Consider the following 13,290-nt stretch of genomic DNA (forward strand, 5'->3'; position numbering starts at 1 on the left):
TTGTGACTTTGTTGACAACGAGGAGAGCATTAAATGTGAAGTAACGGACAGAAGAAATAAATTATTAATAATATTATATATATTTACGTTACGTAAAAGGTATACGACATAAAAAATGTATGACATCGCCATACGCAACGTGGAATATCGGATGTTGCACGGAGGAATCGGTTTTTTTTTCACATTCACGGGATACACATTTCTGCGCGACGGGAGGAAGATTAGCTTCTTTTAATGTACTTATGGTATAAAATAACTTTGACGATAACGAGGATATCGTTAAATCTCCGTAGGAAAAGTGAAGCCGCTTGTTTATTCATTCGTGAAAACGTAATCCTATTAAAACTCACGCTGTTTACACTGCCAGCTTATAGCGGAAAAAGTATTCATCATTCGCGTAATATTCGCGAGAGAAACTTCTAAGAAATAAATGGCTTTCGGGACTTAATGAACCCCGGGACGAAAAGTTTTCCAGCAACAAAACTGCTGATTACGTTTCGGATTGCTCCGTCGTTACCTTGGCCCTTCGTTATGTCGCTTGATTAAATCGATAAACCGATAGACTTGTGTATTATTAAATTGCGCCGCGCACGGCCATTTGTATTACTATCGAATTAGAACGCGTGGAATTATGTGCATTTGGGAATTCCCAGAGGAGGGCCGCGTTACTCCGGAAAATCGATCATCCTACAGTTTACCGGCTTTCAGCTCCGCGAGAAATTTTTCATTCTTGTAGCACTACTTACTTGTACTTCTTTAAATTAATTATCTTTCGCAGTACAATTTTAATGGTGAACATAAAATTATTACTGCTTTAATGTCACGTACGTAACAATAATTTATTAGAAGAAAACTGAAATCAAAGTGTCAAAATAATGATAAAGGCAACGTTTGAGAGAGTACTTTACATGTGAGGGACTATACATTTTATCCTCTGACAGATCCTGCGCTTCCTCTACGCGTAATCTCTTTGCACGTGAAAAGGGAAAAAGTTTGAAAGGTTCGGGTCAAAAGTAGCCGGAACCTGGAACGAGAGAGAAATAACATAGAAGAGAGAGAGAGAGGAAAGGATCCTCGGCATTTACGAATGCGCACTATAGGCTGCCTTAATATCCTCAGGAAACGGATTACTCGTTTCCGGACGAACTCGCGGCGCGCGAAATTACGACTGTTGAAATAGCAATTAGCGATTCGTTATTCGTCGATATGGAGGGTATAATTACGTTGTTCCGCCGACAATCTCGCAACGACAGGAAGACCGCGAGAGAGACGCCGAGCGAGCGAGCGAGCGAGAGGGAGATAGAAATACGGTCAGATTTCGAATGGATACGATAATAATTGGCACACTCGCGTGTAATAGGATTGGCGTGTAACGGTGGCGGCTTCGGCCCGGCATACGGTATCAGGAATTTACGTATTTGGTCCCCTTAATGGCCGGCGCACACTTATGCGGTCAGGTATAACGCCGAGCGACTAATGATAATAGTGCTTAGGATACGTGCGCTACGCATTGACAAGCGACCTGCGCGATCACCTGTTAAGTATGATCGGAGCAGTCCTACGTCGAGCAAAATTCATCGCATATATAATTTTATTCAATACGTGAAGTACCTTTTTTTCCCTCCCTCCGAGTTACTCTCTTTCTCGTTACTCTTTTCTGCGCGCTCATAAAAGAAATATCGTTCACGTATATTTTACATTCTGTCGGTGTGTCTCGAATATCGCGTGAAAAAAATTCCCCGACGTCCAGAGATATCTGTAACGTACTACATTATTTTTGGAGCGGAAAGAGAGTATATTCGTTACAAAGAATCGTGCGCTCGACGCGCGGCCGTTGTTTCATCGATGCGATTAACGAGCCATTTTCACTTGCGAACGAATGTTCTCCATGCATTTTAATTCATTTTTCAGCCAAAAATTATACGTTTTATCTCTATAATTTACTTCGTTGAGGAACTATTGGGTCGTAAACGTAATCCTTCGAGGATACAAAGGCGGCCGGGAGAACAGAGACGAATAGCAAAACGAGACGAATTCTGTCCATCTCGAGATGCATAGACTCATTTCGCAGAACAAATCGAAGCGTAAAGTCAAATGAGTTATCACCTAAGAGCGTAAAACCTAATGACGTTTGAGCTTTGAAGGTGACAATAAAGGAATATAAAAAATTCTAGAATATAGATATTATAAGTAATTTGTAAAATTTAAGTTTTTAGATGAAGAAAGCTTCCCGTTTATTAATTTACAAAATCGACATTTTTAGAAGTAAGAAAATTACTTACTCCAGGATATATATTTTATTTGAACGCTTCTAATATTCTTTCGCGCCACGAGGCGCATAACGTTATTATTGATACCGCGGCAACGGAAGTCTAAGGCATCATTGCCTTAGGCGACGCGCTACCGCGATTTTGTCTAAATATTTAATTCTCTCATTTACGGCTTAGAGAAACATTTTCGCTCTTGCCTTTTCCCATGTTGATTCGACACAGCGCCAGCGCAGCGCAGCGTAGGACGGCAAGGGCCGTCGCAATTGCGGCGACGAATCTGCCGTTTCGTAAATTGGTCGGCGCAAAAAGAAATAGAAGGGGTTGGGGATAGCGGAAAAGAGAGTGGCACAAGGTTGCAGAACGTGACCGGATTGTGGCAAAATGCCGTCGGCGAGCGTCAGCGGTTTTTCGATCTTTCTTTTCCTTCCCTTTCCTTCTTTTCTCTCCCTTTTCTTTTTATTTATTTTTTGTTTAAAAGCCTCCCGGATGTTTCTCTCCGATAATCGAGTAACGCGACTTATTAATCTCGGGAGCGCGCGAAATATACAAGCGAAATCGGCGTCCATTGCTGGTTTATCGCCAAGTCGCGGAGCAAAAAGCGTAATAAATGTGAATCACGATCGCACGGAGCGAAGAGCGAAGTTTTTTTTCCTCAGGACGTCGCTAACGCGGCACTTTATCCGTCCCATCGACGGACTCGAATGAATTAATGAAGGGGCGGGTAGAACAAATCTCACACGGTCGACCCGAGATTTAGTTTCCGTCGCCGTCGCCGAACGTTTTTTTCGGAAGTTTGGATATTGAATGGAGAGAGAAAGAGAGAGAGAGAGAGAGAGAGAGAGAGAGAGAGAGAGAGAGAGAGAGATCGTTTCGATACGCTAGCATAAAACGGAAACGCGTATGAAACCGGCGCGAAAAAACAAACTGGAAAAAAAAGATAAATTTTGCGCAATAAAAAAATATGTTGCGTAAAAAATATGTTGCAAACGCAGGTGACAGGATATATATATATATATATATATATATATATATATATATATACACATAGATAACAAGCATCGGCGGTAAGTGCAAGAAAGTGCACTCGCGCAATCGCAGAAGTATGGAAAGTGTGACAGTATGAGAAATGATCTCGGCAGCCGCATCGTTTTGCAGTCTACATCGTCTACATTAAGCGCGACGCCATAACCGCATCGGGAAAAACGTATACATATACATACGTATATTGCATTGCGGACGTTGCAAACATATTAATTTAATCGGCCCGCGTTTTGATATTTTTCCAGTTAATCCGGTTTTTCTTCGCGCGTGATGTTTTTACGAAGCGGCCATAAGCGCCGATGCGCGAGAGGCCGGGGCGTTGAAATTGCAGTTGTGTTTTACCGGTCGCGAAACCGGGGCGACGATAAATAAAAGCTGCATTTGCTAAATATAAACTTCATGCCGGGCCATTATCTTCCTTCCAGCGTCAGAAATTCAGAGATAAACATCGCGACGGCGGGCGCGCCCGTATACATCCAACGTGAATATTACAGGGACACGTTGTCCCTCGGACTTTGCGGAAACGTTCACGGGGTGGGGGGGGCGACGAATTCGGGGCACGCGACCCCGTTGCGCGACGAGAGGCTGCAAAATTTACACAGACCGACGCTCGCGCGAATTTGAATAAGGAATGGCCCGTGAATTATTGGCTACTCTCGGATATCGGCTTTCCTCGCCTCTCGGCGGCGCGAGAGAATCCCGAGAGGCTCGATGAGGACTCCGGATCCCTGGCCTAATTACGCCTCGAACACCCGTTTTATTTTATCCCCGTTCTCTTGGGAACGACGAACGGGCTCCGGAGAGACCCTCATTAATACAGCTCGCGAGCTTTCTTACAAACTTTCCGCTCGACGGACGTGTAAACGGCGTGAAAGCGACGAGAGGGTGGCTGGGGGCACTCCATCCTTCCGCGCCGCGCGCGAATGCTCCTCTCGAACGAGATGGAAATGAAATTGCCTGTTGTGTCCCGAATCGTTTTTGCATCGCCTCCGCATTAAGAGCGCGGTCGGAACGCTTTTTCATTCATTCGGTTGCGTGCTGCAATTCTCCGTCCGCGACGTTCCGCACCCGAGCGGCAAATTAAAAACGATGAGATATACTGATAATTTATTAAGAAAACAAGGCGCGCCTCTTTCCAAGAAGAAATTTCTTAGGGACGCGATATCGTATGCGTTAAAATATCCTTCATTTTTCGCTGTCGCTCTTCTAAATGAAGCGTTAATAGAGCGTGACACGATTGCGAATTCAGCGTTGATAAAATTGCGCGAAATACAGATATTAAAAAAAAACAACACTACGAGGGCGATTCTCGATCGGGATTTAATCTTAACGGCCTGCACTCACCGCATTTTGCGCGTGACGGCCCGATATCTTGTCTCAATCGGATAGCTTCCATTACTTTTATTACCCAGCCGGCAGCGTTTAACTTTCGTCCTCGACTTTATTTTCCCTTTCGACGGGTGGATTTACGCTACCTCGAGCCCTCGAGCCTTTTCGTCCGATGTTCCCGTTCCCGATATCGTAATTGAATGAAACATCGCCGCGGTAAAACACGCGATAAAATTACAGCGACCGTGCTTAGCCGCGGGGATGGGAAATCGAGCGAGATGACGACGACGACGACGACGACGACGAACCCGGTCGGATCGCGCTCTCTTTCATTCGGTTGCGCTTCAAGCTAGAAAACACATCGTGCACGCACAACTTCTTTATCGCGAGTAGAACTATAGCTCGTCGAACTCGACGCTATTTGCAGAACGCGCTGTGCAAACTCCACACTCAATTATTACGCGGGTTGCCTTTTTCACATTTCACGGTTATTTTTTCATTATTCGCGATATTACTGGCCGTTGGGCAAATTAAATAAATACCATACCTACATAAAATCAATTTCATTTGTTTGCCGTAGATTGAATTACTCATTGCGATATTGCGTAACGAAAATCTGTCGGCATGCGAACGTAAGGTCGCGCATACTACAATGCCAATGCGCGGCGTACGTGCAATGCGTGTACGTGTGTGCACGACAAATGTTTACCGGCGGATTTCGATCTGACGTTAATTCACTTAATATACCCGACCGCGCGCTGGTAAACGATATCTTCCAGTAGCGCGGACCGCTCTGGCAAGAAGCGATCCAACTGACGATGTCAACGCTCGTCCTCGATCATCGCTCCCTTTTTCATCGTCGCAACCAGCCAACCAGCCAGCCAGCCAGCTCATCGCGGCGCATCGATTCCTCGCTTTATTCTTTTACGCGCGCGTCCGCGCGGCTTAACGTGTCACTTGCTCGATACCCAATATAAGACAACGCCAGCAGCCGCGCTCGCTGTGCCGTGGAAAATGTGGCGGATGAATTTTACCTCCGTTCAACATCAACAATATTGATTAAGTACACACAGCGCATCACGGCGGCCGCCGCGCCGCAATCATCCCGCCCGCCCACCGCAGCACCGTTTCCCCCGTTATTGCGATAACCGTATACGGCCACTTCGCAGCGATGTCAGTGGACGTATAACAAGCGCGACAAACCTCCCCTATTCTTTTTTCTCCTCTTTTTTTTTACCGCGTAACGCGCCGGATCGAATTACCCGACTTGGGTGGAATATCTTCGTCATTGGAACGATTTTTCACGAAGGATCAGATATCATCGCAATGATTCTCTCTCCCTCCCCCTTATTCCTCGTCTCTCTCTTTCTCTCTCTTTCTCTCTCTTTCTCTCTCTTTCTCGCTCGCTGTGCCCTCCGATATATCACCCAAGACTGATAAACGCATCGAGTTTATTATAACAGAGCACTCTCTCTCTCTCTCTCTCTCTCTCTCTCTCTCTCTCTCTCTCTCTCGCTCTCGCTCTCTCTCTCTCGATAGAGAGAAACGGAGAAAGAAATTTTTTTCTGACTGAATATATTTTCAGATTCCGCAGCTTATTTTAGACCGTTGCGAAATGTTATTTCGGTATACAGAGTTCCTCTGCGGAATAAACGGACCACGTTTTTGTAACATCGTTCTCTTCATTGATTTAATTACCGCGACTTCGTTCCGCCGGTTAAAACGGCGGATTAACGACCACGTGTATAGGCTCGTAATATGTATATGAAATAACGACGCGCGCGCGAGCGCATAACGTAATGCGAAATTAAACATTTTACAGCGACAAATATTCGCGAGTCCTCTCGATTTGACGCGCAACGCGAATAAACCGTGATGTCAGATACATCGGACTCGATCGGATCTTTTCGACGTATTAATCGGATTAACTGGCGAGCATAAATACGGCAAAATCGACCCATTACCCCGTTGTGCCCCCTGCTGCGTAGATATATAAATACGTAATGATTATAAAGTGCCCGTAAATAAAATCGCGATTTTCGAAAGTGCGCTCGTCGTACAATTCTAAAAGGAAAAAAAGGAAGAATACTCCCTTGCGACGGTAATAATTGCGAGAGAAGTATACAGGCAGAGAAAGGGAGAGACGAATGTTTTAGTCTACTCTTTATAATTGCGCATCTAGACTTATCGCTAAATAAATGCCAAGCTGGATAGTTACTCCCGCCGAATGTGTGTCAAGTGCGCGACGTCCGATACGGGCCGCGATCTCTCAGCGGATAGCTGCAGCAACGGCGGAAAATACACGCTCCCGCGATTTTCTCATTGGATTAAGTTTCCCCGGCACAAAATCGGCGAAAGAAGATTCCAGGCGATTCCTCGCATTCCCCCGTGAAAAAAGGATGAGCGCGACCGCGGGAAGCTTTATAAATCTGAACGTCCGCAAATGGGAGCACTTATTTCTATTTTAATCGCCCTCCTTTTATTCCTCCTCTACTGCTTCCCTGCCTCCCTGTTTTCCTCCCTATATACCTTCCTCCCAGGTTTCTTCCTATCTTGCGATAAACCGCCGTCTTCACAGCAAGCAAGTGCTCCTTTCCATCCTCGGCGAGCGAGCGGGCGAGCTCACGTCGCTCTCGGACAAGTGTCCATTTACTCCGAAAGGGCCGAAGCGCACAAGCGCGCGGCGGTAGTAAATCTCTCTCCGTCTCACCCTCTGTCTCTCGTCTCATCTCCTCTCCGCGTGGGGTATCTTCCTTTCATCTGTCCGACAGCCGAGGGTGACCGACAAGCGAGAATTTCGCGGAGAACGGGCGAAAGGAAATTACGTTCGCGGTGTCAGCTCTTAGAGCGTGTTTCCTTAAGACTCTCCTTCTTGCGCGCGCGATCGATATTACGCGTGCGTTAGTATACCCATTGTAGGATATTACATCGACGGCGACGTTATACGAAAATACAAAAATATTTCCGTTACAGTTCTGCAAGCTCTTATTGTATATATGCTTATGTATATATGCTTGTATATATACTTTTATCACCGAATCGTAATAGTAGCAAACGAAAGACGATATTCTAATAGAGTTTTTAAAGAGAAATTTTTACGTAAATAAAAAAAAGAAAATTATAACAAATTAATATTCACAGATTATGAAAATATAGAGACCGCAGTAATATATTATTTCATAATTTATAGGGCGTGGGTTAAAAATTTCCTTGACTTCTTCCTTCCGCCTCTCTTTTACGAATCAATCTGTCGTATTTACAGACGAGAGAAAATGTCGAAATAAAAGGAGCGAAAAAATCTCCCCGTTTCGATTAATCGACGCTTGTTACGAAATAGTTCAAGTTTATCGGACTGAATTTTTCCGGCTAAGGAAGCACACGTCTTTGCGCGAGCGAACGTTCCGCAGTCTCGACCGATTTCGAGTTTACGGCGATGCGCGCTCGAAGGAAATCGGATCCCGACGGCGACGGCAATGGCGATGGCGATGGCGATTGTCGCATTACCGTCTCCGCTTATTCTAAATAAGGATTCAACCACGCGCGTCCCGACGCGTCTCGAACACGGGAACGCTATCGCGCGAGATTGCATTCGTCGCGCCCGCCGTGCCGTTATACGAAAGGAAACGTATACCTGCGAAAAGAACGCGAGGACACGATTTCTCTCCTCCGACGAACGATCGTCTTGCGTCGCGACAAACGAGGCGACGCGACTCGATCTTCCGCAAATTTGCGTCGCGTCGCAGCAATAATCGAGATACGAGACGTAGCGACGAGAATAGTCGTCGATGTTTCGTTAATGTCAGGAAATTTTTCGATGTATTCCACACGTATAAAAATAAATTCAGTCGTTAGCTAGATTTAAAAAAAAAATTGTTTAAAAACCGTTCAGAATGTACGGTATGCATCGTGGTTATCGTTTCGTAATAAATCGATACCGCTTTGTGCCGACGCACCGCGGATATCTCCGCCTTCTCCGCAGAGATGCATAGAGAATATAGAGATTGCTTACAGTATTATTATTGAAACCGCAGTCTGCATTGATTATATTGGCAAAAGCGCGCGGCGCGGGCTTTGTGCAACGCCACAACTTGGGCGAATCGATCGACGCGCGCCTTTTTGGACAAGGAACGCCTCGAAATCGCCGAAGGTAAACTGCGTCAACGACGAAGGAAGGGAATCCTGGAAGCGTATTTATCAAACAGAAATGTAAAATTCTGCAAGAATAGCCGGGATCGAAGCCATGAAAGAGCGCGGACGGGGAGGCGACCGGCGATGTTGCATGAAACTTGAAAGGGAGATAGAGCGCTTATCGGATCCTCCACAAATATGCATACAGATATATGTACGCATCATGTATGTATATATATATGAAATGCGAAAAGGCGCGTAAACCAGCACGACAACTCGTCGGCGGACCAGCGCGCGGATTCCGCCGACGCGATAAGACCGCGCAATCTCGACGTTATGATCCGCGGATAAATCGACGAGCGTGTTCGACAATCCGAATCGTTCCCGCGAGGAGGCCGCGCGGAAAAAAAGGGGGCGCGCGGGGGAGGGCGGATCGTTAAAATTGCCATTTCGCCCGTGCGTTTCGCCATAGATTGGTTTTTCTGGATACAGTGAAAGGCGGGTAGAGAGACCGCGCTCGAATTTTCCGAGCACGCTCGGATATATAGGCTTTTGCAGGAGCAGTTCAGCTCTTTAACGCTCGTTTCCGCGGAGTTTTAGTTTAATCCTTTGGGGACTGTGTTCTCCAAAATGTAGTTTCATGAAACTCTCTTTTCTCAAAGTTCGTCTGTTCCGGGCAGTCCGATAACCGCGCGCGGATAAGAACTTTGAGAAATACTTCCGGACCGCCCGGACTCCAAAAAGCAATCTTATATAGATATATCCCCCCTTATTTATATAAAGATACTTCGAAAAAATTAAATTCTACTTTCGAAGATTATATATATTCAAGAAATTAGGACGCGGAATAAAGTTTACGTTGTAATCGCCTCGTCGAAAATCGATCAAACGTTCAAGCGGAGAATAATTAGCAACACGAGATTGGACGGAGTGACGTCAATGGTGCCTACAATCTCGGCAGATTACACAAAGGAAGCCCGCGGCGGAATGATATCGCGCGGAGCCATGGCCCATGGCACGTATACGGTGTTAATGATATTACGAGAAAATTGAGGGGGCGCTCCCGATTCAATCCCGAGGGAGTCCTCGAAGAAGTCTCCGGATCTATCGAAGGAAAGTACGCGGACGTCATTGATCGCTTCGCCGCTTCAACAGCGCCGTCAAAGATCTCTCGCCGTTGTGATTTCTCGAGACTCTCGGTCCGGTCCGGCACCGATCCCCCACCGATCGCAGAGACCGTCTCATCACGAATTCATTGATCGCGACGAAGTAGCGGCGCGCGGTAGGACGGAGAGGGAAGGGGGGACGTAAGAGAGATAAGATCTCCTTTATATCCCCGGAGGTGCGAGCACAAAAGCGCGGTGGGAACTAAATTCGCCGGCTAACCAACGACGATTGCTTGCGCGCCCGACAATCGTCTCTCGGGCCGGGACGAAGATAAAATTGATCGACTCCGTTCCGTCAGTGCGCCGCGCGGGGAGTGGAGCGCGAACGGTAAAACGGGAAGTTAAAGACTGGCGATCGGCTGGCGGATCCAGATTGCCTTTCGTGACCATTCAGATACCGCGCGACTTCTCGCGTTATTCTCGCGAGATGATCGAGGAGCACGAATTCGAATTCCGCGCGAGACGGCGGGCGACATTACGCGAAATTGAACAATATTGAACTTCGGAGAGATCCGAACCTCTGAGGCTTTTATTTTGTCTTACAGATTTATGAAAATAATGTCGCAGAGAGAATAACAGAAATATAGCAAATAAAATGGTCGAACGTTGATGCGATTCCGTTGTTCAGCATTGTAGTCCAGCATATGGCATTCTAGAATTCGTGCTTTTATGCGGTCGCTAGGGGAAAAGAATCGACGTTCGGGATCGTGGAAGAGAGACCCGGTTTTTTTTTCGAGTGCCCTTTCGATTGAGGCGCCTCGTCGTGTATTCATTGATCGTGGTGAAGTGCCGGGCGAGGATCATCCGCGTCCCTTTGGACGTCCCCACGCCGCCGTTTCTGAGACCCGAGAGCGGGCACGAGAGCTGCAGATTGTGGGTGCACCCACAAACAATGGACGTTCCGGCACGGTGCCACCGACCGGGCCAAGAAAGAGATGGAATATTTATTAGATAGGGGAAAGAGAAGCTCGTATAAGAGACAAGAAAAGAATAAAATCTGAGGATAAGATTTCGGAGTCGTTCTTCCGAAGACCGAGAATCGATTCCGCGCGCGGCGGGAGTTGGTTCCGACGGTAATCGACAAATGTCGGATTACGTCGGATCTGTTTTTTTTTCTTGCCAATGCCATGCGACTTCCGATCGCTTCCTCACGGGCGGCACAGGATAATTTGTATTCGCGAACTTGGCATGAATTATTAAAGAGCCCAAAGCGGTAAACCATTGCCCTTCGCAAATTGAACGTAGAAAATGTATAGACTCCGAGCTCGCTCCGCAAGCTCGGCTTTATCCCGGACCGGCGCGATTGTAAACGTGTTTTCCCGGCTGCCGGCCCCCGATGGATCCGATAGATACCGAGATAAGCCGCGTCAGATTTCCGGATCGGCGAGTAATCGAACCGATAGAAAAGCGGGGGCAGAAGCGGCTTTGGCATTCCGAGAACAACGTGCCTCGTGACTTCGCGAGATTGCTAAAACGCGGTAATGGCACTTTTCCACCCCCCTGGCGTATGTGCGCGAATATACATATCTCTCCATCGGGATCGCGCGGGAACGCATCGAGGGTGCTTCTCCGAACAGAATATTTAGCCGGGAACGCGAAACTTCACGATGATAACTCGCGCGTAGAAAGGAAGCGGGGACCTCTCTCTAAAGGAATAGACGCGGAGCGCAGGGGGATGGGGATTATCGAATAGAAAGTGGTAAGAGAGGTGAAGGCGAGTTCGATACCCCGGCGTACATTGAATACGTGCAAGTAGGTATGTTTACCTATGTGTGCACCAGTATATATATATATATATATATATATATATATATATATATATATATATATATAATACATACATTTGAGCAGCAGCGATTATACAGCTCGCCGGTATCCCGAGTAAAATCTCGCGTCCAAAATTTTTTTTTGCGCGTCCTTTTAGTTTAGAAAAATTTATACTTATCGCGGAAAATTAGATAAATAGAAATCAGGAACGATCCTTCTTACATAAATCTATGCAGTATCTATTCATTCAAAAAAATCTCTGATGTATAAATAAAAAAAAATTAAACAGGGTTGAGCAGAAAAATCTATGCTTGTTCGAATGGAAATCAAGTCAACGCGATCCTTTTTACATAAATTTTATGCGGTATCTATTTGTTCGAAAGAAATCTTTGACGTATAAATTAAAGAAAAAAGATTAAATAGAATTGAGCAGAAAAATTTCATGTATCTGGTATGTGATTTATTGCAAGCGGGCGACACACGATTTGTCTCGTCTCTTTATTTTTCGATACCTCGACCGGCCATCCGTTACGATCGCCCCTAAAGCCGGTGCGCAGTATTCACGTCAGCGTGTGTATATATGTACGATGTACGCGAGCGTGTACATAATCGAGCTGTAATACCTGTACGTACGGAATATAAATACGGGACGGGGCGCGGAAAAGCGATCCCGAAGAAGGAAGGTAACATTGTGGCGGGTGTGCGTGCGTATGCATATGCATTCTTTCTTCTTACAAGCCGGCCAGGACGGCAGGAACGGGCTCAAAAACGAGTTCCACACGTGAATAATTTATACGGCGTGTCCTACGAGACGGCAAAATAGGATTGGAGAGGGGTTGGGAGGCGTTAAATATGTATTACGTTGGAATTGAATAACGTGAGAATAATTCATATCGGTCGGAATGAAAGTGCGAGGGTGGAGGGCCCTCGCGTTACGTATCGGATGAGAAAGAAGGGAGGGGGAAGAAGGTTGGAAAAATCCCAGTTCGATCAGCTTTCTTGACGAGCCGCGATTAGATGTAATCTACACGCGATAACGCACGGCGAATCACCACGCTTCATACCAACCCTCTACGCGCGCGAAATTATTTCGCGCCCCAGAAATATTTGATACGCGTCCGCGGATGATGGAAAACCAGCTTTCCATCTTCCGATGGAATATAAAATACCGTGCGTTAAACGCTAAATATTTTTTAACCGACATTTCGACGCAATGCACGCGCCGCGCCCGAAAACTCGCGAAGAGATCAACCGAGGGGGGGGGGGAGATGGAAAACCAGGGCACCAAGTGATTGACCTTTCACGGCTGTTTTCGAAAACAATAAAAAAAATTTGCTTCCGCGATTTTAGTCAATCTGTCTTGCTAAATATTCAATATTTACCCTGAAAACACTTCCCTCGCGACCGGCAATCGCCAGCGATCGCAAATATTGTCGCGCTTTCACCGGGTACAGGTATTTCGGCCAGAAAAACCGGTGTTTCTGTGTTCCAGAATTCTCACGATCAATCTTGCGTTCTCTCTCTCTTTCTCTCTCTCTCTGTCTCTGTTTCTTCTTCTGATCCTCCCCCCGACCTTTGTTTTCCTGTCT

General features: G+C 46.3%; 1 protein-coding gene across 1 annotated transcript in view; it reads left to right on the plus strand.

Annotated features, from left to right (window-relative positions):
- LOC139820894 (uncharacterized) overlaps nucleotides 1-1,431 on the plus strand; it is a 31,702-nt gene extending 30,271 nt beyond the window's left edge. The window contains exon 8 of the mRNA XM_071791480.1: nucleotides 1,361-1,431. Within this exon, the coding sequence (XP_071647581.1) occupies nucleotides 1,361-1,431 (71 nt within the window). The remainder of the gene's footprint in view (nucleotides 1-1,360) is intronic.
- The last annotated feature ends 11,859 nt before the right edge of the window (nucleotides 1,432-13,290 follow it).

Source organism: Temnothorax longispinosus, chromosome 10, assembly GCF_030848805.1.
Source record: "Temnothorax longispinosus isolate EJ_2023e chromosome 10, Tlon_JGU_v1, whole genome shotgun sequence".
NCBI classification, from domain to species: domain Eukaryota; kingdom Metazoa; phylum Arthropoda; class Insecta; order Hymenoptera; family Formicidae; genus Temnothorax; species Temnothorax longispinosus.